We start from the raw sequence: 26,793 nt of genomic DNA on the forward strand, positions 1-26,793 counted from the left end.
CAAAAGACGATGAAGGATATATTGTACGTACTCATATATGCAATCTATATTTTTTCAGATACAAGTGTAAACACAGGATTCCCTAAAAAGTTTTTAAAACAAGTAAAAATCAATTATCTGTGCACGCATTTGGCTTTTTTTTTTCTTCTTTCTTTTTTAAAAAAAAAACCAACAACACAAATTTACAACACAACATTAACAATAACAACACCACCACCAAAGAGGATTTTTCATGCAACAAAAAGGCAACTGTGATGAACACTGACAACACGACCGATGCTTAAAGCTTCCTAGAGTCGCAACTCCGTGTAGGTTTTTGTCAAACTGCGATAGATTTGTTTTGGCTCATCAAATCTTTTTTTTTTTTTAATATATATTTGTTTAAGTACAGTTACTAAGCTCACCAGTCAATGTTATTTACAGATGATTTTCGGGGGGGAAACACCTTCCCCTCTGCCCGCGGTGACATCAAGAATCTGTGGCTTGAAGCGTGGACCTGCATCTGCGGCGACGATTGCCATCACTGGTGTGGTTTTTCGTTTTTTTGTTGCAGATTTACCGAGCGGCTTCAAGGTGAGAATCCCCCTGTGGTCGACCAGTTAAGTACATAAGGTGACTGCACTGAAGTGACGTGACTGCATCGACTAAACAAGGCACGATTACAAACCAAAAACGTATGAACCCAGGTTGAGAAGGATAAGAGTGAGCGTTCAGTTCTTCCTCAAGTAAAAAACAGCATATTTTAGGAGCAACATTTGGCTTCGAGTCTAGATCACCGTCGCTCCACTTATACAGCATCGTTCCCTCCAGTTGTTAAAAAAAAGAAAAAGCAACAGATATACAAAAAAACCTCTCAACAACAAAAAAAAAAAAAAGGATTGCTTTCTTTACATTCTTTCCAAAAAAACTTTGGAGAAAAGTAGAGGCCATGGATTGTCAATGCAAACACATACTAAGAATCCTTGAGAATTTTTTCCCGGCTGCTTCTCTGATCCGACATCTCTTTTAAAGCTTCTTTTTCTAATATGTATTTGCACGATCTTCACTCCAAGAAGACAACGGTTCCTCGGTGCTGCTGGAGACCAACTCTTTGGCAAGACAAGATACAGACGGTGTGTGTTGTTGTTAAGGTGTGGTTGACGGTTTGGTTCCTGAAGTTTGAACGACAGAAAGACGAGGTGGTCGTCGGCACAGCAGTCTTGCATACAAGCTAGTATCCCTCCGGTGTGGGGTCAAAGTTCAAATGTTTCCCCTCCTGATGAAAAAAATCCAGGCAGAAGATGTTTTTTCAGGAGTTCCAGCTGATGGCGACAGTGAGTGAGGAACACGATTCCTCATTTTTTTTTAAATCTTCATTTCAAAAGTTCATTTTCTCGTGCATCAAGTGGGGGGGAGGGGTCAAAGTTCACAGTTTGAGGGGGGAGGGAGAAGAGAAATGTGGCAACAGCAGCAGCGTGTGAATGATTATGTTGAGAATTTTTTTTTTTTCATTTGTTTTTTTGTTGTTTTGCACGATTAGTGTCGAGGTGCGTCTAACTGTGTTTGCGCTCCACCGGCTGCTGCAGGCACACCTCGCTGCCCGCCGACACGATGGGGAGTCGGTTGTCCATGTGGTAGCTGATCAGGTGGCTCACGCTTTCAAACCGGTGGTCTTTTGTACGCACCTAAAACCGAAAAAAACCGTTAAAAACCCCCCATATATTTTAAATAGTTTCGCCCAGACTTACCACTCCCTCTGGGTCGACCAGCAGCAGATGTTTGGCCTGACCCCCCTGCTGACCCGTGAGCACGTACTGTCCCGGGGTCGTGCCGGATTCCCGCACCAGGAAGTCTCCGTCGCGGGTCAAGAGTCTCTCGGCCTCCCTGCGACTCAAGCTCCCGTGGAACCAGGTCTCGCACTGCAGCTGCTCCACCAGAGGGGGCGCTGCTGTCGACGGAGCGCCAGAGACTCCCAGCGCGTCATCGAAGGGCTCTGTGGACGGGAAGTGAGGACGGAACAGTTTGAGACTTCCGGTTCGTTTTTTTTGTTTCTAAATTAGTATTTCATCACAATAAGTCAACGGATATGTGGTTTCTAGATGTGTGTGATAAATGGAAAGTGTTTTTCAGAAAGCAGAAGTACAAGTGAGATACATATTAATGTTTAAAAAGCAGAAGAATAAAAATGTATAGGCCAATTAATATTTATGCTTCTAGTCATAAAAAGATTATACTTCTTATTTATTTATTAAAAACGTTTTTTCACATACTTTTCAGACCTCAATTAAATACGGTTCATTTGGGTGTATATTTATTATTGCTTGAACATTTATGTTATGAATGTGGTGCATGAGGCAGTTATTCAACATTTCTTATATAAAACAAATAGTACACATGGAAATACAAACTAAAAGTTGTTAACAAGATGGAGAAAGTGTTAGCAAAACTGCAACTGAAAGTCCCTTTGTTTATAAAAAAAAAAGATGGTCCCCTTTTATTCAATATTATGGCTAAGAACTGGTGGGTTGGTGAGCAGTTGATGTGTTCATTTGAATAAAATTGTCATTTGCTTTTGTGGATTTGTTTTCCTTCTCTTTTTCCTCCTCTCCCTTTCTTTTGTTTCAGTTCTGAATAGGTGCAATTATTCTGAAATGCTTAATTTAAATGTGGTTCCTGACAAACTGTGTTTTTAGCTCAACCTCAATTGGTCTCAAGGAATAGGTTTTTATTTTGTTTTCTTTTTATTTGCTTTTGTAGGATTGTTTTTTTTTGTAATTACCTGATGGGCAACTTGAATATACAGTGTTCTATTGCGAAAATTGCAGCATAAATAAATATATATATATATATATATCATATCATAGTTATGTAATCTATGGATGAGATGTGATGACAATAACAAAAAATGGTAAAAATACACAAATAAATAAAATAGTACAAAATACAAGTGGATTTTTCAAAAATGTAACATGGTAATAACTCTTAAATAACACTATTCAATTTAAAAATATTTAAAGTAAAATAAAACTGTCACTTTTTGCAAGGTAAGATGTGCAATATTTCTTCCTGTTGTGGTAGGACTTAAAAAACTGTTTTTTAAACCAGAACTACTATTACTCAGTTTAAAGTAAGACTCATGCTCAATTACTTATTTTCCAACAACCTCTCAGTGAACTCAGCAACTGAGCTGCATGCATTAACGTCACATTCCTGTTTCAAAGTTTAAAGAAATATATAGTATAGGCAGATGTCAATAGTGATTTTGATCACCTTCTAGTCTTGTGCCTGATTTTCAAATCAGTGGCCCTTATGAAAATGCAATATGTCCCACAGCCTTCACCATTAATGGTATTATACGACACGCTTACTATGACAAGTGAAAGGTAAAAAAAGGGAAAGGAAACACCACTAAGTGGTGCAGTTCTCAATTTTGTGTCGAAGTGGTTAAAAGATATCGGCGCTTCCTATTTTTAACCTCGACAAAGTCTAGTTTCCTGATGACATGACACGCTCCGGCACACCAACACCCTAAGAGAAAATAAACAACTCACTCATGTCAAAAGCATCCCTGTGAGCGTTTCCATTGGCTGCAGCTTGACCGCGAGGTTTATCCACGTTTACGTACGAGGGGTCGTCGAACATCTCCTTTGCACCTGCTGGAAGAAATAGTTCATGAATCCGAAGGAAGGAATTCTCATCACCACGCGGTTTTACTCGGAGTGAATGTGGGTCAGGAAGTGACTCACTCTAGCACAGTTGTCGCAGCTACGGCTAATACGATGAAACATTAAAACCTTGTCCATGTATTTGATCCTCACTCATCTTCTTCATCTTTTAGTTTCGTTAAACCGTGACGAGTGTCACAGAAATCCTCTTTAGAGCTTTTTTTTTGATGAATGACGAGTCAGCGTCCCTCTCACCTGGTAGTGGTGGTAGCGGCTGTTTGTGGATGTCATTCTGACCTGGCTGCCCGTACGGCTGCGGACGAAAACACAGACATGGTTAGATTGATATACAGTGTAGCGTCCTCAGTGTTGAAGATCCACACATTTATGAGGGGAACCGTTTCTGACAACTAACAGTTTTATTTCATATTCATTGTTGCATTAACTTTAAATATAACGCTCTCAAGTTCTTTGTTTATGATCTTTTTTATTTTGATCAATTTTACAATTTAAAAAATATATTATATACACTTTTTAATGAAAGGATTATAAATATTTGGCATAGAAGTGAAACAAAATAAAAATTACCTGAAACACATTTAGCGACACGCTAACACGTTCACAAAATTCAAAACACATACACAAACTCTTTAAATGTGTTAGTGTGTAAATGTGTTACAAACTCTAACAAAGTTTGTAAATGTGTTTTGGAGTTTGTGAATGTGTTACACACTAAAATGTGTAGCAGAATTTGTAACACATTTAAACACTGTAACACATTCACAAACTCAGAAATCATATGTACAAACTCTGTTACACATTTTAACACTATGCAAGACATTCACAAACTCAGAAAACACATTTACAAACTCCAAAACACATTCACAAACTCAGAAAACACATTCACAAACTCAGAAACAAATTCACAAACTCCTAAAACACATTTACAAACTTTAAAACAAATTTAAAAAAAATCTATAAATGTGTTACAGAGTTTTTTTTTAATTGTTTTAAACTCTGAAACTGAAAATAATTTTCAAATTTTAGAGTTTGTACAGTATATGCATTTTTCATTTAAAGGCCACCGTAAATATTTGGGCTCTTTGCTTCAGTCTTTTGGCTTGAATCCCCCGCATATAATGAGGCCCCTGAGGACCTTGTTTGCACACGCCAGGTCTAGTTTGACATTCTCCCACTTGTTTGCATCTCAAAGACAATCTCACCAAAGTGGCTCCCGGACGAGTTCTCATGTCGACCAATCCACCAGGGGGCGGCTGCTTTCCAGGGAAATTATTATAATACGGGACCTCGGGAGGAGGTCCGACTTCATCGTCCTCTTCCTCCCATGCGGATCCGTCAAATGGAGCCATTCTGACACAACGAATTGACAAGTTAAGAATATAGATTCCTGTGATTCTTCTGAGCTGCCTTACCGGTCATGTGGTGTGACCAGTTTTGGCGGGTTCTTCAGGTACTGTTTGAAACGCAGCTCGAAGGCCTGACCGATTGTGCTGATGACTTCCTGGGCTAGACCTTCTGAACACTCCAGAATGTGACATGCTGTGAAGGATATAACACATCGATGAATGCCAATATAACATCACTCAACATTCATTGTTAACCGTTAATGTCTCCCAAGAGTATAAAACTCTGTTGACTACACAAGTAAAGAACTGCTCTAACGGATATTGCAGCATGTTTTTCCAGGATTAAGACGAGGCTGAGCCAAGCATTCTTTTCGTCTGTGCTAAAAAAGAAAAGGCGTCCGATTTTGTTTCTTTGATCCACAACCGTAGCTGTGGGCGCTTCCTCCTACAATTCACTAGTGGAAATTTGTAAGGAAAGTGGTGGTGGTGTGAGTTCTCTATCACAGCTGACCAAATATAGCACTTCTGGTTATTAAGCGACACCAAAGACAGCAGAAACAAGATCTTAGACAGAAATTTCACATCATTTGTTTGCTATTTTTGGCACCAAGATTGGGTCCATTAAGTTTACTTTAGCGTCCAGATTGTCTGTAGGTATGTGTTGTCAATGGTTGTGTGTCGGTTGGCGAAGCATTCAGGGTGTCCTTTGCCCCCTCGCCCGAAGTAGCTGGGATGGACTCCAGACCTCAGCAAGGAGCAAAACTCTGCAGCGAGAATTCTGACCCGCTCTAGTAGAAGAACTCACATTTCCCCGATCCTTAAAACTTTTCACAGGCTGCCAGAGGGCATGAGCTAAGCTATTTGCTAACTTAGCTTGTCGCTAGCTTCGGTAATTTCTAAGGAAAGAAATTGCTTCTATCTTAAAATAAATATATACAATAAGAATGAAATTGACATATCTTAAAAAGAAATTGAGTCTGTGGTAAGTAATCAAGTGGGATGAAGTGGGAATTTCGGAATGTAATTTGTGACTTACGCAAGATAAAGATAGTGTCACTAATAGTGACACAAATTGTTAAATTAAAAACAGATGTTTTGTATTTTTCAATGTCATCTAAATCTACAAATCCTTAGTAAAAACATTTTGTTCAGGAGACAGAAATCAATTAGCAGGTCGCTCTCACCTCTCTGGTTGACCGGGTCTTTAGCCACGTACGCTACGTACTCAGCTGTATCCTGTGGGATACAACAGGGGGGAAGACAATTAGGAGAGCAAGGGAAAGAGGGAAAAATCAATAGTAGAAGGATTTGTAAGTCAGGTTTAGGATTAGACGGGACAGTAGGAGAAGTGGCGAGAAGATTTTTTTTTTTTTTTAAAACACACACCAAACCACAAGAGAGAGACAACCAGAAGTAATGAGTCTGCAGGACTGTAAAAGCAGCTATTGAGAGAGTGAGTGGTATTTATAAGAAGACAATGACAGTTGACAGGAAGGAAGGATATGCAGGCAGGGGGATGGAAAAAGGCCTGGAAGAGAACTGAACAGAGAGAGAGAGAGAGAGAGGGAGAGAGAGGGAGAGGGTTGGGTGACTCACTGGGTCTCCTCCGGAGGCGAAGGAGATGGACTGCATGTGATGATTGGCGATAATCTGTGAAGAAAAAAGGGGAGAGAGAGAGAGAAGAGAAGAGGAAGAGGGGAGAGATGGATGACATGAAGTATGAGGGGAGTGAGATGAGAGCAAGTGGATGCAGATACAAATGTTGAATCGTTACAGGGAAGTGCTTTTTTTTTTTTTTTCTTCCTCTCAATCCTCCAGCGTGAGCCATCAGCAGAGATTTAAAAAAAAAAAAGACGGGAGTAAAACACCTTTTTAACAGTCGACAACAACAGAGCATGTCGGATCAATAGCAGCATTAACACTTGCTAATGCTGCTGGCTCACTGTCTTTATTTGTGAACGGCTGTTTCTCGTTCAGCCGCTCCTTCCAAGAGCTACTTTGGACACGAGATGGTTTCCTACGCGTTTATGGTTATTCTAGGAAAGCACTCAGCGAGCGCAGGCTCCCACCAAGCAGCTTATATTATGTCCATGCATTAGTTTGACCTTTGTTAGCGTTTAAAATAGTCAAATTCAAATGCACTCTACAAGTTGCAGTAGGGTAACAAAAACTCGCTTATACATTCCCAGTAGAAACAAGAAGAGGGCCCGCCAGATAACCGTCTCAAAAATCAACATTTAGATTTAATATTCATGTTGCTGTATTAAGATTTAAGATAAGATAAGGTGACATATTGTGGACATCTACATTCTCTGAGTAAACATTTAATTTATATGGTGAATTGGGACAAAACACAGAGACAGTCATGATAAATTAAGCATCGAATAAAGAAAAGACAATATGAAAATCATATTGATACTTCCTGTTATGACTGTTGGGACCATAGAAATATATACATAGTATATAATAAAGTGCCGCCATCTTGGAACAGTGTCATCAGAGGCAGCGGTGCATTAACAACTACAGGGAAAGAGGTAGGTCTCAATCTTAAAATGAAATTAGTAGCTGAATTCTGGACCAATTTTCAAACGGTTTGGTCTGTATTTGTTTCATCAATCAAACTTATCATATTCAAAATGTTTTTTTGAATAGATTGTAAAGGAAAATATTACTTCTAATAATGTCTGTTTATCTGGCAAGAGGTTTGAAAAACAAACCCTGTGAAAAAGAGCGAGACAAATGAGAGATTTATGATCACTTTTATAGTGTAAACACATCATTCCTCTATTGACGTAATGCACTGTAGGAGCGAGTGGCACTGTACCAAGATGGCCGCCCTGTATACACACCACCCTAGTGGGCGGCAGCAGTCGATGCGGCGTCTATGTATATATGTCTATGGTGGGGACTGTTCAAAGATGTGATGATTGAGTTTTAAACACCTGGTCTACTGAATTCTTATCCAAATCATCAACTTAATGTTTCAAGAAATACTTGCTATAATCTGCTAATAATCTTTTGTTCCATTTAGTTTATAACTTTAGCAAGTCCATCTATAATACGGTAGTAAAATAAATAATCATAGTTCTTGTTTTTTAAATGATAAAAATATAAAGTTTATGTTATCTACATATTGTTTACGGACTCTTTATGAACGTTATGCTTTAAATACTCGATAAATAAAAGTAATTGTCAGAAAAAATAAGTTAGTGCTAATCAGCAATTGGTATTAAGGCTGTAAAAGAACATTTAGTTCCGGAACATCTGGTTCTTGTAGATAAAAAAACAGATTATTTAAAGGTGCCAAATAAAGGGCAGACACAATAGTCGTTTTAAAAAAAAAGAGATTGCTTTGCCTTTCAGATGAAGAAGGAGAGAAAGCTATTTGTGCCTGATTAAACTATAATCTCTTCTTCTGTTATGGTTTAATTAAAGTCGGCCTCCAACGTTCCAAAATGGATCGGGACGCGATTATTGTTTAGTGGGTTTTTCAGCGAGAAATAAGTTCCCCCCTCTCACCTGTTTGCAGTCGGAGGCCAGCAGGTTGAGACTGCTCGTCGACACGGTGAGGCTGATGGTCATGCCGGCAAACTGCAGGTTACTTTTGCCCAAAATAGACGTCATGCAGCGGGAGGACGGCTGTGAGGAGGAACAGGATGTCAGACGGTGCAGACGGCGAGTTAAAAAAAAAAAAAAAGGTTTCACAGTTTCTTCCGTCTGTGTAGGAGTCTGATGGTGGGTGTGTGAAAATGCCTCTGACTGGGACAAGGAGAGAGAGAAAAAAAACAAAAAAAAAACAGCTGCAATTGTGAAAGTGATCCTGTCCTCAAGGCCAACTGTGAGCAACAGGGAGATCATGTACTGTGGACTGTGGACTGTAAAGCTCACATCTGTGCCTCGACACTTATCCCACCAGCTCTCACGGCTTTTATACGGTTTTTTTGCAAGCAGCTTTGTAGCTTTAAAAAAATATATAGACAGAAAGAAGCCGTACGGTCAGAACCATCACACTAGGTCTAGGTTTTATGTCGACACAAAAATGTTTTTGTTGTTGAGGTTCAATAAACTCTGACTTGATGATCGAAAATGGTTTGAATATAACGCATTTCTGTGAGAAAATATCAACACACCGATATTGCAATATTTATTTTCACGATATTTAAAGCAACTGAATTGATTATTTTCCGAATAATAACTTGTTTTTACCGTAGTTCTTTTACGGTTTGTACTTCAATTAAGTGTGTAAGTGTTAGTAAAATTGTTAGTTTTGAAAACTAAAAAAATTCAAAGTGTGTGTGTTCATTTTTGTGTTGCAATTAAACTTCCTGCTACTAGATGGCAGCAGTCATTACGTCCCTATTAAATCCTGCGAGATCGTGGCGATGACTGAGGACAAGAGGATACAGTGAACTCCAGCAGATTTTAAAGCTGACGTTTTCTAAATATATTTGGCTTTCAGGTCTATAAATGCAACCCAAAAATAACCTAGAACAATCACAAGACGCCACTAAGATCGTTTGTATTTTGGTTTGAAAACAAATGAAAGCAGTTACGACTTCATCAAGAGTCATGTGGTCTGTAAATTCTGCAACAAAGCGCTTAAACAATCAAAACAATATTCAATAAAGTATATACTTTAAAGGTCAAGATAAAACTGAGAACACAACAGGAGTTCCAGAAAATCAAGGAAAAGCCTGAACAAATAGAATGTCATACAGAATCGTTATTTATCGCAATAAATCTTATCGTCATCGTCCCTGTATCGTGATAGGTATCGTTTCGCCAACGCGTCATGATATACATCTGAAACCACCGTTTCGATACGAGGCATAAGATCCCCGGGACAGGCCGCTCTATGCCGTTGCCACACTGGAGGATTTAGCCACCTGTTTAATGGACTGTTAGGGTGGATGCTTCAGGATTTACTGGAATACTCGGCGCAGACGCACACAGGCTGCTTGTACGAGCGGACTGACGGCTGTGACTGCTAATCAGTGTTTCTTTGGACTGATCTGGGCTCAGCTTAGCCAACTTCACCGCCTCTACTACTTCCCTTGCGACAACATTGGAAGGGTGGGTGGTTGGGGTGGTGGGGGGGTTTGGACTCAAGCCGGGGAGAGCGACTGGTAATTACCCGGGAGCAACCCACTGACCACAAATGTGTACAATCTGCCTAAATCAAGCCATGTGTGAGGGAGTGAATAGCCAACTGACCATAGAGTGGACGCTATGGCTAAATCTATCTCTTATTCAGCCACTACTGCCCACTTAGTCAGTATAAATAAATAATGATGCGTATGGGTGTGTGTGCTTGTATGTGTACCTTTCGTCTGCGTTGTGCCCCTTTTGCTCCTGGTACAGCTTCACACACCACCGAGATAGCTTCCCTGAAAAAAAAAACACACACAAAAGACCAATCATTACACACAACATTGTCAACCCGCCATCATGGGGAGTAAATGTGAGCTTGCAGCGCATGATTGAATTTATTGTCCCTGGCAACCGTGTGTATGTCTTAACCGCAAAAATGAAAATCGCTACCAAAAGGAAACCACGAGAATTCTAGAACATGGTTATTTAAGAAGCTAGGACGGGGGAGCGTACATGCTAACGCAAACACGCGGCTGTGGACGAAAACAAAGTAGGTTAAATATGCATGTTGTGTAGGTTGGAATATTTAATGCCTTTTTGTCTCCTCGCCACAAGAATCATGGAACAAAAACAAGTATCTGCTACTGCGGGTAGATGTTACTCAGAAGGTTGCTTTTTCGGATGTAAACGTCACCCCCCTCTTAGTTGTGAATACAGTGGAATTTGCCTAGTAAGGTACTTTATTAGGGGAAATTACTGTGTGGCAATGGAAGCATCAATGTCTCCTAGGAGACTAGGAGCTCAGAACTCAGAATAGAACTTGTGTCACAAGAGCAAAAGTGCTGAATCCAAACCACAGGACAACTTTGCTGAGTCTTTAAGAATCTTTAGCAACCCTAAAACAATTCTGAATTACAACACATGTTGTCACCATTTTTATATTCAAGTATAATTATGCAATGTGCAAAAATATCCTTCATAACCTTATGTGGTTCAGCTGGAACTCCAAAAGAACATAAAAATATACCTTTCACCTCAAGCACATTTTCAGCCTTTCCTCAACTCTTTTGAAAATGTGCCGAGTCTGCATTCTCAAGCTGTGGAGCCTCTGGCAATTTTATCTAGCAACCCTAAAACAATACTGAATAGGCACTTTTTGTCAACATAGTCACACTTAAGTTGAATTTCGTAGTGATTCTCTTTGTTTAATTGTATTTTTTGTTTGCTAGCTTGATCTTGATCAGTGAATTGAGCCAATATAATCATTTTATAAAGGGTTCTGAAATGCGTTTGAGTTATTTAGAGTTAGTTCAGTTAGACAAATAAACATAATATCCATGGCTAAGGTTATAGTGTTGTCTCTTACCTTATGCTTTCATGAGTGGGTTTTAAAATAATAACTTTTTCCAAGACTCACCTGGTGACTTGTGTCCTGGTGTTGAAGTCAAGCGCTCTCATCGATTGTAACACCTCAACGCAGCCCATATACTGTAGGAAAAGAAACAAGTTTATTATCGGAGCAGGGAGTTTATTCATTTAATCCACTGCACATACTTACCCGCACGGTGTAAGAAACGCCAGCGGTGCTGACCACATTGTCGGAGTGCAGCCAGCCACGGGTGGGTTTGTTGACGAAGGAGCCATGGCGTGTCCACTCGTCTCCTCCGAGTTGGCCGCCTTCCACCCGTGCCCTCCTGGACACCCCGCCCAGCCGGTTCATGTCCTGCAGAAGAGGTCGTGGAGGGGGAGAAGGTGCCGTTAGAGGGAGAACCACGTGACGGAGAGGAGGCGAGGAGTCGTCGTCGTCGTCCCTGGACGACTCGATAGGCTGTTGAAGCTGCTGCAGCTGTCGGGTGGTGGGTCTGAATCCGGGGAGGAGCGTGGCGGAAACCCCCAATCGAAGGGACCCCATTCTAGGGAAGAACGAGCACAGGGTCGTGGGGCTGTTCTCGGCCGTGCAGGGGGAGGAAGGGGGCAGCATGGGGGTGAGCGATGAGGACGAGAAAGAGGACGGTAGGCCAGGGGACGGGGTCAGAGGGGTGGCGGGACTGGACGGAGGGAACGGCGACGGGTTGGAGTTCGTCTCGTCGGTTGAACTCAACGATTCGCTCCGAAAGTGGGTGTACTTGGATTTTGGGACAAGCTCCATTGTCAATTTGGTAGTTTTTATATCAGGAAAAGGGAAAAAAAGATCCACACTGGCTCTAGTGATTCTATCAAAGTCTCTTTGTTTCAGTATTCAAAGTTTTTCTCTGCAGAACACACAGCCATCTGTCCCGTCTTCCCCGGCGCAAGAGGCGCATCCATCTGTCGGCTGCTGTGTGCCCGGCTCAGCCAAAAAACCGACCGCTTTAAAAAATGGCTTTATCCACAAGAAAAAGGCGTGTTACGAAGAATGCAGCGTAAAAGTGAAGCGTCACGGTCGGGGATCAAGATGCAGCGGAAGTTGGTTTTAAGTGCACAAGTGCAGATCATGTTGTCAATCGGGTTCGTCCGAGAGCCGACGTCTTCATGGGGGGAGGGGGGGTGCGATGTCAAAAACGAAAAGCCGTGGTCTTAACTGAGAGGTCTCACAGTGCAAGGCCAGTAGATCCAGCTGTCTCGAGCACCATGGAGAATCAACACCAGTGATTGTCTCTCACCACCCACACACGTGTCTCACTTACTTAGATGTCATCTGTACTAAGCTCCTCAGAGTGTCCTCGAGCATTAGACGATACTTTTTTTTTTATCTTTGTGTGTGTGTTGGTGAGCACAAAACAGGGACCCTTCCCACCACCTGAGTCAGTCCCGTATAAAACCTTTTTTTTTTAGCGCGGTAAGTTTAGCACCTGCTTTAAATGAGTGAATAACAGATAGCAAGAGACATCTTACACCTCGAGTCTGTACTTTAAAACAGGTTATTGATCTAATCCCCCGTCTCTCTTTCTCCAAATGATGTCGTTTTTAGCTCTCGCTCTCGCCGCCTCCTCCTCGTCTTCCTCGTCTCTCCTTTTCCAGATCACCTCGGGCGCCGTCTCCTTCCCGTTCTCCGCCGTCTTCGCCCCCTTCTGTCGATCCCCCCTCTTATCCTGGAATCCCTCTCTCTTCCGCCACACGATGTACTCGGCGAGCCTCTGTCTCTCCAGTGCCTCCGCCCTCTCTCGCGCCACCACTTCCTCCCTCCTCTTCCAGATGATCTCTCTCTCCCCCTCCCTCCCACCCGCGTCTGCTCGCCCGTTCTCCAGGCTTGCCCTGTTTAACAGTCTCGACAATAGATAAAAAGGTTGAAACTCTTTTTTTTTTTCCCGAAGGCTCTTCGACTTCCCGAGATTATGGCTGAGAGATAAGTGGTGATCACCTGTTTGGATACGAGAACTAGAGAAAGTAACACTGGCAGGGTGTGAGCCTGTTCCTGGCAGAAGTTACCGATATGGATAAAAACAAGCAAAAAAAGGCAGCCTCAAGTCAAAGTATCGTGTACTATTGGCTGTTCGGACAGGTCAAGTTGTTGAGCACCATTTAGAAAGTTGCGATCGAAGCACGCTTTGCCCTGCATAGGTGTAGCGCAGGGAAATGTAGGTCATTGGCTCAAGATTTCTAATAAAACCTGATAGATCCAGTTCAAAACCTTCAATCTAAGGTTCCCTGAAATAATCCGGAGGCTTCACAAAACGTCGATGTGAACCCCTCAAACCTGGCCTCGACTTACGCCGACTTCTTGATCAGTTAGTTCACACGGCAGGTTACCTGAGAGAAGAATTCCGCCCCCCCAAAAAAGACTCCACGATTGGTTTCTTCTTGCTTCTCCTCTAAGCTTCCTCACTGTTCTGTTGCTTTACTTTTCACAGCATAGTTCCTTTTCCTATTCTGCATAGTCCCACCTCGACGGCAAACAACAGTCTGTTTACATTAACAGTCTTTTATAACACCCCGAGTGTCATAAATAAAACAGTCCAAAAATGTTTTGACCTTTAAACTACCAGACAAGCTCGCTATCGCCTCCAAGTTATGATTGATGCGTGAACTCGTCATGCAAGTGTCAAGTCTCACAATCTGCAACTATCGCACCAGCTTATAGTTGGCACTCAAACCAGTCTAGCACCTCAGAAGGGTCGTCTAGAAATTCTGTCTAGTCATCCATCTGGTCTTGTTCGGGGAGAAAACAGAACCTGCCAGACAGGCTGGGAGGACCTTGAGAAAAAGCTGTGAAATAGTGTGTCTGGAAAGAATAAACGACAAACAACCCTGGTTAAAAGCTAGTTGATTCAAAAAAAGCACCTTTTAAGAAAGACCTTCTTTGTCCCTGCCAGCCCAGGTTAACTGAGGACACGAAAATGTCTACAGGGGAGGAATCTGTGTCATTTAAACAAAAGTACTGCACCAATATATTTTAAATCTTGTGGTCAAGCGGTTCAGAAACTGAACAAATGACCACTGATAAAACAATCCCAGTCGTCACAATCAAAGCTCCATCGGATGAACCGATTGAGACCGTATGGTAAAAGGTGACTCCAGGACACACCGGATAGCGCTGACTCTCGCACAAATGCACAGAACGGGGAGGGGGAGACAGGTGACCTGAAAGTACCCTGATTCTCGCAGACTGCCGCGCTCCGCTGAGACAAAGAGCGTCTGGCAGACAATAGAACTTGAACAAGTTTCCAAAGACAATAATCAAGTCTCTCTTTTTTTTTTTTGTAGTGTCGAGCTATACTATAGAGAGAATATAAGAATCAGCACCAGTTTGTAAAAAGGAAAAGAAACACATAAACTGAACTTTACATCTTCTTCCGTCTGCAGCTGCCTCCCATCGCCATGGCAACAGACTTTAAAAAAGAGATGCCTGCCACGGAAGTCCTGACGAAGATTTTTCTCGACAAAAGAGGCAACAGCTGTGTCAAAAGAATTCACAGGGGTTAACTGTTGCATCAACTGTTCCTCAGCTTCACAGGAAGAAACACTAGAGACTCCTTCCAGAGATCAATAGGTTTCAGGAAATGATCAAAGTTTGACCCGGCGTCGCGCCAGCCATGAAACCAATCAATGTTGACAAAGACTAACCTAAAGAGAAGTCTGTTAAAAACCTGAAACACGGAACAATATTTTCCAAAAAACTTGCATAAAATCAACCCTGAATATTTTATGCAGCAGTTACGAAAGATAATAAATGTTGAAACTCCTGCTGATCAGACCAGTCGAGTCAAAGAGTAGAAATATTAACAGATACGGATAATAATAAAAAGAAACCCAATTAATATTGTTTTCTATAAAGTAGGTCAATGTTTTTTTTTCTCATTAGAAATGTTTTTTTTGCTTTTAAAAAGTATACAGTTGATTCTCCATGGTGGTTCTTCCTAGAGCTGCATCGAAAGCATATTAATGTTTAAACAGCCTCAGACCATCCGGTCATCCGGTCATCCGTCCCGTCCTTTCCCTCTCCGGGGTCTCCGTCCATCCACTCCCTAGGAAAAAAAACGTGGTTCTGGGATCCGCTCTTCCGCTCGATTGATTCACAAAGTCACTGGCAAGGGGGGGAGCCGATGCCCGTCAATCGTCAAGAGTGTTTCCTCCGACTCTCCTCTCCTCTCGCCCCGGCTTCAATCATGAGAAAGTGCTCAGTGAGTGGTCACCACTTTTGTTGTGCTCCTCTTCTCCTCATTTGCCCGACTCCCATTCCCACTTTCCTTCCACCTCCATTTGAGGGACAAGCATGCCGTCTGCCCTCCCCTCCTCTCTGTCTGGGTGGGAGATGCTGCCTCCCATTTCCTCCCTCGCCGACTCTCTCTCTCTCTCACTCTTACATACTCGGCTGATGCTCCTGCCCTCCCCGGCTTCTAGTCTCCCATCCTTCCTTCTTCCTGTTTGCCGACCACCTCCCCCCGTCTCCTCTTCTGCAGCCTCAGATTAGCCTTGTATATGCACAGTAAGATGCTGCACATTAAGGCTAACAGTCCAAAAGGGAAGCCAGAAATGTGGGATGTTTGGAGGACATAGGGAGGAGGAAACGATGGCGAAAACTACTAAGGGGGGCTACCATGTTGTATGTTCAAAAGCTCCACCCTAGGATCATGTTTGGTAACCTGAGAAATAGTGAGTGAGGGAGGGAAACAAAGAGAGTTCGACCCCCCCTTCTTTCTACTGGCTGTACAGTACGAGCGGTCACTGGGCATAACCTTGATGAAAGTGGACACATTTAAACCGAGGAGGAAAAAACATCGATCGGATGCACATAAAAAATAAAAAATATTCCTCATTTTTGGGGCTGCAGCTCCCTGGAGGGAGGGAAGAGGTTATCACCAGACTCGGACAATATTCCGCTTTCTACTGAAAGTGAGCAGAGATATTACAAAGATTGAACATGCGACAGTCAAGCGTATCTGATGAGAATTCACTGTGGCAGAAAGCAGAGGAAACCACCCGTGGAGTGCGATAGGAAACTGACAGAAGAGGGGGGAAAAAAAAAAGAGTCCTCAGATGACACCCAAAAGGCAACCATTGGTGCAGTACCACTCTCCACCACTACGTTGTGAAAGCGCAGATTTTGATTCAGAGAACTGGTGTCGCTCTGAAATGTAAACCCACAACCACAGACTAAATCATTGGTGGTGATCAGAGAGGATTTCATTATTTCACTACAGTAACACATGAGAAACACTGTGACTAAAGGGAAGTGTATTATTTTGGCAAAATAACTTTTATTGTCGTCCGTATTTGTTTGGCAGATCCTGAATTTATATTGTTTTAAAAAACTATTAATAGTGATATTTTTTTATATTTAATAACAACATGAACCCATTAAGTTCTACAAGTTGAAGGATTTACAAAGATTTGGAATCTCGTCTTTCCTACTCACTAAAAGTTTTTATGAGGGTTTGTTTAAAAGTCCGGAGAGAATAAACGTTTATAAATCAAACAATTGGAAAAAAAAAAACCTTTAATGTTTGTTTTTTTTACCGGTACTTTTTTTTGGGATGGTCAGTGGCATCACAGTTCCAAGAATGTGTTCTGAAGCTTCCAGAAAGAGAAAACATTAAGCCTTTATCTCATTAGATAAAAAAAAGAAAGAAAAAAGGCAGGGCTAGCGACCCTTCAGTTTTCAGAACTTTTTCTAATAAAACTGTGCCAATAGTATGGGAGGCAAACACAAATGTTTTCATTCTTGTTTTGCAGTGATTTTGGGGAACACAACCAATCCCATCATATTATAACAATCCAACATGATAATTTATTATTTATATTATAGTAATTATTTTTTAAATTTGTTTTCCAAGCAAGGAGGTTGTTGAAACAGTAGTTAATTTTGGTTACACATACTACCATTACATTATTTTGATGGTATTTCTACTATATTTTTTCATTTTCAGTTTAAAAAACTTCATTAATGGGCTTCCATCAGGGTGTGAATGGGGTTTTAAGGATACATTAAACATACATTATTTACTTTGGAAGCATGCGAGATAACTTATGAACATGAACAAATTATTATAAGAGATCTTTTCCATCTCAACTTTCTATAAGGGAACCTAAAGCCACCTCCAGAAAAAAATATTTAGTTGCCAAATCTTTGCTGGCATAAGTCCATTTTCATTACATTAGCACTGCTTTCACTTAACTTTGGAGGTCGCCAGCATCTTTATAAGTACACATCTTAAACTTTGTCATTCAGAAAAATTGGATATGACCCAATTAATCACATTTGTGGAAATATTTACATGTTATCGTCAGTAAATCCTAAGAAGTAACTGAATGAATAATAAGGCTTTTTTTTGTTGTGAAACTTTCATTTGATTGTATTATTTATTGCACTCCCGCTTTAGCCTCAGTGTCAGTGTGTCGTTACATTATTTAATGCTCTTACCACATATTCCATTGGCCAAAAAAAGAGGTTGCTTGTCAGTCTGTAACCCTAAAAACACCAAAATGCACATGAACACGTGATGCAAACACACAAACACACATGCACACATGAACACACACAAAAAAAAAAAGCGCAGGGGCCCAATTACAGCCAGACTCTTGACTCCCATCATGCACTGGATCAGCTGTAGAAGGGTTGGTCACGACATACACGTGGGTTGCAGCGCGACAGAGGAGAAAGCACAGGGTAGGATGCAGAAAATAATCCAGCCGGCATGTTTAAACACGGACTTCGGTATGACAAGAATTGACTGAAAATACTGCATGTTTAGGATGTTTGTGTCTTGGCTTGTCCGACGTCTTGATGGCTTTCGGTGATTCAAAGTGTGCGACAGAAGAAAAAAGGCCTTGAAAGTAAAATAAAAAAATAAAAATAAACGCTGCACATCCACTTTGCCTGCCACACAGACAGGGGAACAACAAAAAAAAGAAGAAAAAAAAAGAAGGGATGAGTGAACGACTTGACCCCATGACTGGATATTGGCCAGACTGTAACACTGGCTTACGTCGACTCGCATTATACTGTCGAGGGAGACAATGATGAAGATGGTGAGCTTGAGATGGAGGCGAGGTCAGAAAACAAAAGTACAAAACACACACAAAAGGAGTCGATTAGATTAGAGGGGAAAATAAGGGTGGTTGAACGTGACTTTTAAAAAAGGGTCTTAGGAAAGAAGGCCTCTGTGCAACCCAGCCTGCAAACATGTGAGCTGGCTATTTTGGGGGCCGACCAATCCTCTCCGCCACCCCCCCTCTGACCACACTCCCACATCTCATTCTCCTTCCATCATTTGCTTCCTGCTGTCACTCAATGCCTCCTTTACTCGTAACGTACACTTCCTCTGCCTTGTTCCCTCAAACTAAACCGGTAGCATAAATTAATGAGTACTCTGGAAATATACTGTACTTCCTTTCAAAGTATTTTATAATCTATCTTAAACACCACAAACACAATCCTGTTTTGTTTTAATATACTGTCAATTAATATTTTTGATTTAATTCTAATTTAATTACTTCAAATAAATGTAATAAAAACACACCTTAGATCAGAAGTTTGAGAAGGCGATAAAGATTCAACAGATAAGATTCGCTAAACATCCAACCAATATTTTAAAGAGCCACCGTTATTAACCTTTTTTAGTCAAAATATCTTTGGTATAATGAGGACATGGGATTAAGTAGAATAACACATATCAGGGTTAAAATAGCTGAAGTGGATTTGTATCGACTTTCTAACACTATCAAAATGGGCCAAAATCTTTAAGCAGACCAAGTAAAAAAAACTGTCTTCCATCAAACACTTCAAATTGATTCACTTCAATATTAGTATTTCTATTATCACATGTGTTTATACAACTGTTGACATTAATAGTCCCCGTTTTAATCTTTATTTTCTTCTTCATAGATCATCCACATGGTCATTAATTTACTTTAATTACCAAATAAAATTACTTGCTGGGACAGATATTGGCCTTGATTTTGACACATGCCATTTAAATTGGGTGGTACTTTTAAGGCAGTACCGAAAAGGTTTTTTATTTTTAAAAACAAAAAAGGTATTTATCTAAACAACATTAGCCTGTGACTTTTGACACGTCAAGACACTTGTTTTTAGTAAAGTTTACTCCAGAATGAAACATGTAAACTAGTGAAATTGGTAAAAGTGAGTGATTTATTCTTACGGTTTTTATCTAAAGTTTGGTCGTGAATATAATGCCGAAATTAAACCAGAAGATTGGGGACCCCTGAATCTTAATGACCCACAGTTTCTGACATGAAAAATTGCCTTATCTTTATTAAATGCATTTTAAAACAACCACTTAATTTATTCTTTAATGTCATCTTTATTTTTCTGAATCTTCAATGGTGCATGAAACCACCTACTATTGATTGTATTTCCACTATATTGGACCAGCTAGAATGACCTTTTCCTGTCAGAACACTAGTCAAATTAAAGTCTCTTATTCAATAGGGCACTTTATTCTAAAAAAAAATTGCATGACCAAACAGTTCCATCATCATTATTATTACGTAAGCTCTGCCTTTTAATAATTCCAAACTTCATAACAAGTAGACTGTGCAGTTTGCCAAAGTGTCCAGGAAGAAAATATGTTAAATGACTGTATAACTATATATATATATATATATATTTATATATATATATATATATACATATGACTATTAAGGAGTTATCCAAAAAAGCACAGGATATCTAACAAAAAAAACAGTTGTGGAAACAGTCATCAAAAGTCTGTCATCAAGTATTTTGTAGTACCTTTGCTTATTGTATTATTGTCTATCAGTCCTGTCTTTATTGAGTAATACCTCAGTGGACATTTCACCACACTATGAACTCCAATGTATCCACACGAGCAGCAAACACACACAACCAAATTGTTTGGAGAGTAAATTAGAATTATCAATAAATTACATACTCCAATGTTGAAAGAAAAATTGCCACAACAACTTTTCCGTACACACAATTTGTTATCTGATCTTCACCATTCATATTCATCCATCCATCCATCGTCATCCGCTTATCCGTGTTCAATAACTAGGTTTAATTCTAATGGGCACATGAGTCAGTCAAAACCAATTGAATGTCCTTTAAACTGCACTAATTCTAAGCACTGATCGTCGAGTTCTGATCGTCCATCTCGATGATGTCCATCATGCAATATATTTTATTGTGTAATAATGATGTAGGATCTGCTCACAGACACTCATTGTTAAATATTCCTGCTTTTATTTGCCAATTTTAAAATAAACTGAAACTTAAATACTTACTTGATTTGGAATGTCTGAACAAAAACATAAAATGATCATAAAACAAATATGAAATATTGATAAATACTGTTGTTGCAGTAGGTATTTTTTGCGTTTTCCCCTTTTTTTTATAGGCTGCACAAATGATGTGAATTTACATGCCAAAATACACAGGAATGTTCTTTTATTTCTATTAAATTAGTTAATTAGTCTAATATTATTTGGTGTCTACAAATGGGTCTAGTTTTTTTGATGTTTTCTCTTCTGGCTAAATAATCATTGTGTGTTGAGAATAAAGACGCGTTCAATTCGTTCAATTCTGCCGCAATAAACAATAAAATGCTTCAAAAACATATGAACTTGATGTATGTGCTTTGATAAATCCCTCGCTTCATGACTGTGATGCTATATTTGACACAAAACAATCACATTGGAGTCATTTCCAAACTAAAAAGAATTATACTTTCTTTTCTAGTTAGTCCACAATTAGATAAGAAACCATAACATAATTAATAAAGTTTTAATTCAGTTAGTGGAACAATCACTGAGCAGTTTCTTTCATACATTAAATAGACACAGCTGGAGGGAAACATTATTAAAAGGAAATTGTGTTTTGATTAAAATAGGAGGTGAAAGTATCCGAGAAGAAGTATATGCAGGTGTTGAAGTTCTGCTTTTCTAGTAAAACAAAATAACCGCATTTACTTCAACCTAAGTAGCTCTTTTCACATGAATTTAAAAAGAGAACATCAAAGAAACAGGTTCTATGGTTCAAGTAAATGTGTTTGATCGCAAGTTTCCTCAAAAGGAATCGAACTCGAAGCGTTCTAACCACAATACCACGAGTAGGAGGTTTTCTAAACGGAACTCTTGTGTTCTTTATCACATACTTGAAATACATATTGGCTCAGTTACATAATTTTTTTTTAAACTTTTAATTACCAAACTTGCTAAGACAAGATAGAATTAAAGCCGGACCATCTTTTCCAATACTTTCAAAATAATCACATCATCTCCCTGTCAGAGTTTCCCTGCCATATTGAAAGCTGACTCACTTCATTCTAATACTCCAGAATTTGAGAACAAATTCACGGCAATGTCTCCAGGATGAACCTGTTTAAACCTGTTTACAACCAGATTGGAAACAACCCAGGTCGACAAACACGAAAAACTCCTGAAGAATAAATATTCACAACGAGCACCTAAACAATGGATCCTGTAGCCAGGATCTTATTTTGAAACATGCTTTATTAAATTAGAGTTTCATCTGAGATGGGGGGGGGTAAGGGGGGGTGCTAACCTATAACACTATAACACACTTTCATAAGTGGAAAACATCAAAGTTGCAACACACATCCCCGTGAACGTCTGATTGATGTGGCGCGAGTACAAGTCGACAGATCCAATTTCAATCAAGCGGATTTCAAGATGTGACACTTCTGTGATACTCTGGGCTTGACTGGCACATTTAGTCCTGGACCGTGTCATCTGTATTATGGTCCTACCTGAGATGTTGGGGGGGGGTGTGTACGTGCGTGTCAGATCCATGACCACAAAAATCCTGGTCCAGGCCGAGTCTAGATCTTCCTTTTTATCTGGTCCACTGGATGATTGGGATTTTTTTTTTTTTTCTCATCCCGACTCAATCAACAGAGATTACGTTTCTGTACGACACAATGTCAAGAGCAGTCATGGTCGACCCCGATAACAACCCGGAGAAGCCACATCCTCACCCTCATCGAGGACTCGCCGTAATAGTCTCGTCTGTTTCACCTTTTCTGAACTTCTTGCCTGTGACCTTGTTTCCACATGTTTCAACCACAATCGCCATGGCAACAGAAGGTAACTATTAGAGGCGGGTAATAGCCGACTCCGGAGTCGTGCATAGTTTAAAGCCGGCAAGCCAGAACGCAATCAGAGTTTCATCTTTCCAAACACGAAACAAATCCACGAAAACATGTTTTAAGAAAACGACTGGAGACGCACTCGAGCGAGCGAAAGTCTCCCTAGGGTTGTCAGAAGTATCAAAACTCCAACAGGTATACAAAATAAAATGCTGTGTCCAGATACGACACCTTTTTTTCAAAATAATTCGATACCACCCAAACTATTTTTTGAGCAACATCTGCCCAACTTTTTATTAGTTTAGTTGCCCTTTTAGTAGTTTTTTAACTGTATTTTATAATAAATATTTAATGCTCAGTTCTTGTTACATGTTACAGAGTTTATTTTTGCATTTTTCTTGTTAAAAGGCATCTAATGTGTTGATTTAAGTGTGTCTTATAACAGATATTGGACCCTTTATTGTGCTCATCAGTATGTGTCTCTTGTAATTGAAATATTTACATTAGAAAATGTGCGCAAGTGTTTTTTTTAATCTAGAGATGAAATCTCTTTTACCCCAAACACACCCACTTTACTGTGATTGTTGCTGTAAGTTGCCCTTTAATAAAAATATTTATTTTAATTTCGGGGTTCTTTTATTTATCCTTGTGGTATCAACAACTCAAATTGAGCTTTAAATATTATCCCAAGTATCAGTATCAGGTTGAACATTTTAGTATTACTGCTCACTTAAACCTTTTTTGTTAAACCAAATATTTTCACCTAGATACGTCAATAACCTTTTCAACGTCATTTATAACAGTTGCAAAGCCTTGGGTTAAAATAAACATGTAACTAACATTTAGTTAAATCTTGTCGTAAAGTTGTCAAACATTGTAAAGTAATGTATCATTAACGTTCCATAAGCCAAAGACAGAAATTCAAACTTGAAAAATTGTCTGGTATTCATACTACAAATGGATGTTCAAAGGCAAGGATCATATGGGAAAAAACAGTAATTGCCAAAACTATGACAAAATTGAATATTTTTGGCGAATATTCATAATTTGAAACAAAAAAAAAGTTTGTGTAATGATTTGATCTTTAATCTTGACTCCAAGTTGATTTAATTTTTAGAATATTTTAAAACGCTTGTGAAGTCAAGCATTATGTAGACTTGGTAAAAAAAACAAACACTATATATTTAAGCTCATGAGTTTTGACTGATATTTCAAAACCAAAAATCAAGACCTCATGTTTACATTTTATGACGGACCCAAGGAATACTTAAGTGAAACCATAAGGTGTATTATTACACAATTAAAGTAAAAAACAGTTCCTTAAGGTGTAAATAATGCGAGCGTTTTCACAATATCTGGCTTGCTGTGATGAGCAACACCGAGTCAGACTTTTGTAATGACTCTTAAGATAAAAACTAGGAAGGAAATAAACTGCGATAGTTGGTGTGAAGTTAAGAAATACTAAATCAAAGCATATCTGGTACAGGACAGATAGTGGGATATCATGAGACTTAAAACAAAAAAACAAAAAAAAACTTGCTTTTGTCTTATATAAATGTAGTATTTTCTAGTTACATTTAACCATCTTATGTTTTGTTGATTGTCTTTAAAAAAAAATGTAGCTCTCAAGTCAGGAATGTTTGACATTTATCTCCTACATGAAGATACACACGTACTAGTTTTTCCAAGAAATTTTCGAGATTGACCAACCACCTCTCTCTGAGAAAATCTCTGAGTACATTTTCCAAGTTTTCACGTGACAAAACTCCCTCGCAAAAACATCCGAGTAAAGTAAAATGTTCATTGGAATCCCTATAATAATACAAGTTATAGATGAATGTGTGACTCTGACACATATCACTTCAATTGATTTATCCACACATCGTTTTTTTTGGGGCCGAAATTCAAAACTTCACCTATTTTCTACTCGCCCTCATGTCGACTATTTTATGGTAGTTTGTGGCAAACGTTTCCACGAACAAGCGCTAAATAGACACTTGTTTCATTTGTTTTTTAGGAATTATTATTCTCGCGGAGGCTTCAATACAAGTGGGACGTTACAGAAGAGCACCACGAAGGTATATGTATGTTTTTAAAGTGTCTTTTTGGACGACAACTGTGCTCAAAATGAACATACATTTTTGCCCATAACTCTAAAAAAAGGAAACAGATTACTCTGAAAATAATCCCAACTTTTGAGTGCCAGTAGAAAATGAGTGAAGTTGAAATTTTGGGCGAAACAAACCCTTTAAGCAAGTTATGACATTTTGAAAAGTCGTATTTTTACACCAAAAAAAGGTCTAAAGACTAAAAATAATGAACCCTATTGATTCAGTATTAAAGAGCATTTTAAACCATAACTTGCTTCACATTTACCATATAAAACCTGTCTGATAATATAAATATATGTATTTAAATATAACTTAAATATATGTATTTAAATATAACTTAAATATATGAAGTGGTTTCATGTGTTATTACTCACCCCAGGCGTCTTAATGGGAATTATGACACTTTTTAGCAGTAAATACTTGAAGAATACACTTGAAAAATGTGGTTTTTAACACGTCCTGGTGAGTGACAACAGTGTGACATGGACTAGTTACACACTAGTTACACACTAGTTAGCCACTAGTTCAACTTTAGTTGGACATTGACCACAGTGTGACTCAAGACTTTACGGTAAGTTCGCGGGAGCAGCTCGTCCAAAAATATAACACCCGGACTCGGAACCATTCGTCCACACGGGCCACAAACACACACCAGTTCTAACCATGTTCCCTCGAATCTCTTTGTAAACATTTATTCTTAGTCTGTGTACAAGCGGCGAACTTCAAAGCGTGTCCATGAAGAAGGGAAGAAGAAAAAAGTTGAGAAACTCACCAGCTTTCTTCCTCACTTTCCCTCGAGTTTCTCCTGCTGCCCGCCGAGCGACAAGTCAACAAACTCGAAGTTCATCCAACGAGAGGAAATGTCGTCGCTTTTTTTTTTTTTCTGGTCCGTCCGGTGGCGCAGAGTTTCATGAAAGTTCATGGGATGTGTCTTCACTTCTTCTTTCCTCTTCCTCTCCTCGCCCCCCCCACCATGACTCCCCCCACCACGGTCACGACAAGAAGCCACTTCCGCGAACAAATGGCGACGTCATCTGCCCAGTGTGTGCGTGCGTGCGCGTGTGTGCGTGTGTTTCTTTGCACCTGGCGCGTTCGGTGTAAATCACGCACGAGGAGTTCACGGCTTTTTCAACCCGAGACCTCGAGAGAAAAACCGCCGTAAAGTGTTTCCTATGACGCGGTTAGACTTGTAAAGTTATTGCGTCATTACTTCTCAAGAAACTCACCGGAATAAACTTAGAAGAACAAAAATATCACTTTATTTTTTTTTTGTTATTTTGTTTGATTACTGCAAAAAACAGGAAGAATCACAACTATCAGATCTAAATAAATAATAATAATAATAATAATAATAATAATAATAATAATATTTGAACTTTTATGACTCAGGTCACAGGAAATCGAACCAGGCCTCTAACAAATAACCCTAAAATTACATCCAATAATAACACGTTTATTTAAATGAAGGGAATAGTTTTAAATTCCCCAGAAAGACAAATGAATACATTTAAAGTGTTTCAGCAACTACTAGTAGTTCTACTTTTACTACTGCTACTAATAATATTACCACTACTACTACCTGCTGTTTCTATTTTTACTACTAGAAGTACTCATTTTACTCCTGCTACTACTACTACTGCTACTACTACTACTGCCGCTGCTTCGATGATGATTACTACTAATACTACTGCTACTGCTACTGCTACTACTGCTGCTGCTGCTCTTGCTGTTTCTATTTCTACTACTACTAGTTCTACTTTTACTCCTGCTGCTACTACTTTGATTGTTTAAGCGCTTTGTTACCCTTGTCTGGAAAAGCGCTCTACACATATATAAACTACTTACTTACTTACTACTACTACTACTACTACTACTACTACTACTACTACTACTACTACTACTACTACTACTACTACTACTACTACTACTATTACTACTACTACTACTACTAATAATAATAACAATAATAATACTGTTGCTGCTGTTTTGATGATGATTACTACAACTACCATTAGTACTACTACTACTACTGCTGCTGCTCTTTCTATTTCTACTTCTACTACTTTTAGTA

At 39.5% G+C, this 26,793-nt stretch overlaps 1 protein-coding gene across 5 annotated transcripts; it reads right to left on the bottom strand.

Moving 5' to 3' along the window:
- Positions 1–5: 5 nt before the first annotated feature.
- shc1 (SHC (Src homology 2 domain containing) transforming protein 1) lies at positions 6–25,684 on the bottom strand. 5 transcript variants are annotated; one of them, XM_087779168.1, is made up of 14 exons: positions 25,495–25,684; positions 17,943–17,990; positions 11,661–11,825; positions 11,520–11,590; positions 10,335–10,398; positions 8,531–8,650; positions 6,608–6,661; positions 6,196–6,247; positions 5,078–5,204; positions 4,868–5,015; positions 3,900–3,957; positions 3,531–3,635; positions 1,728–1,972; positions 6–1,664 (listed from the first exon to the last, which is right to left on the bottom strand). In XM_087779168.1, exons 2-14 carry the CDS (start codon positions 17,952–17,954, stop codon positions 1,533–1,535), a joined length of 1,353 nt encoding a protein of 450 aa, XP_087635294.1. In that variant the 5' UTR covers positions 17,955–17,990; positions 25,495–25,684; the 3' UTR covers positions 6–1,532. The 5 variants fall into 5 exon arrangements, with proteins under 5 accessions (XP_087635294.1, XP_087635295.1, XP_087635292.1 ...); XM_087779169.1 differs by lacking the exon at positions 17,943–17,990; XM_087779166.1 differs by lacking the exons at positions 17,943–17,990; positions 25,495–25,684 and having other exon boundaries at positions 3,531–3,632; positions 11,661–16,748.
- Between the last annotated feature and the right edge of the window lie 1,109 nt (positions 25,685–26,793).

This window comes from Callionymus lyra, chromosome 17 (genome assembly GCF_982586985.1).
Source record: "Callionymus lyra chromosome 17, fCalLyr1.hap1.1, whole genome shotgun sequence".
Taxonomy (NCBI): domain Eukaryota; kingdom Metazoa; phylum Chordata; class Actinopteri; order Syngnathiformes; family Callionymidae; genus Callionymus; species Callionymus lyra.

What these genes read in the sequence shown, in the direction of transcription:
- shc1 (XM_087779165.1), bottom strand. Translation starts at nt 12,251, where the DNA reads ATGGAGCTTGTCCCAAAATCCAAGTACACCCACTTTCGGAGCGAATCG. An exon ending in CTCGTCCGGGAGCCACTTTG is followed by an intron (nt 3,958 to 4,867) that starts GTGAGATTGTCT and finishes TTTCGTCCGCAG; the next exon opens with CCGTACGGGCAGCCAGGTCA. An exon ending in CAGGGATGCTTTTGACATGA is followed by an intron (nt 1,973 to 3,530) that starts GTGAGTTGTTTA and finishes TCCCGTCCACAG; the next exon opens with AGCCCTTCGATGACGCGCTG.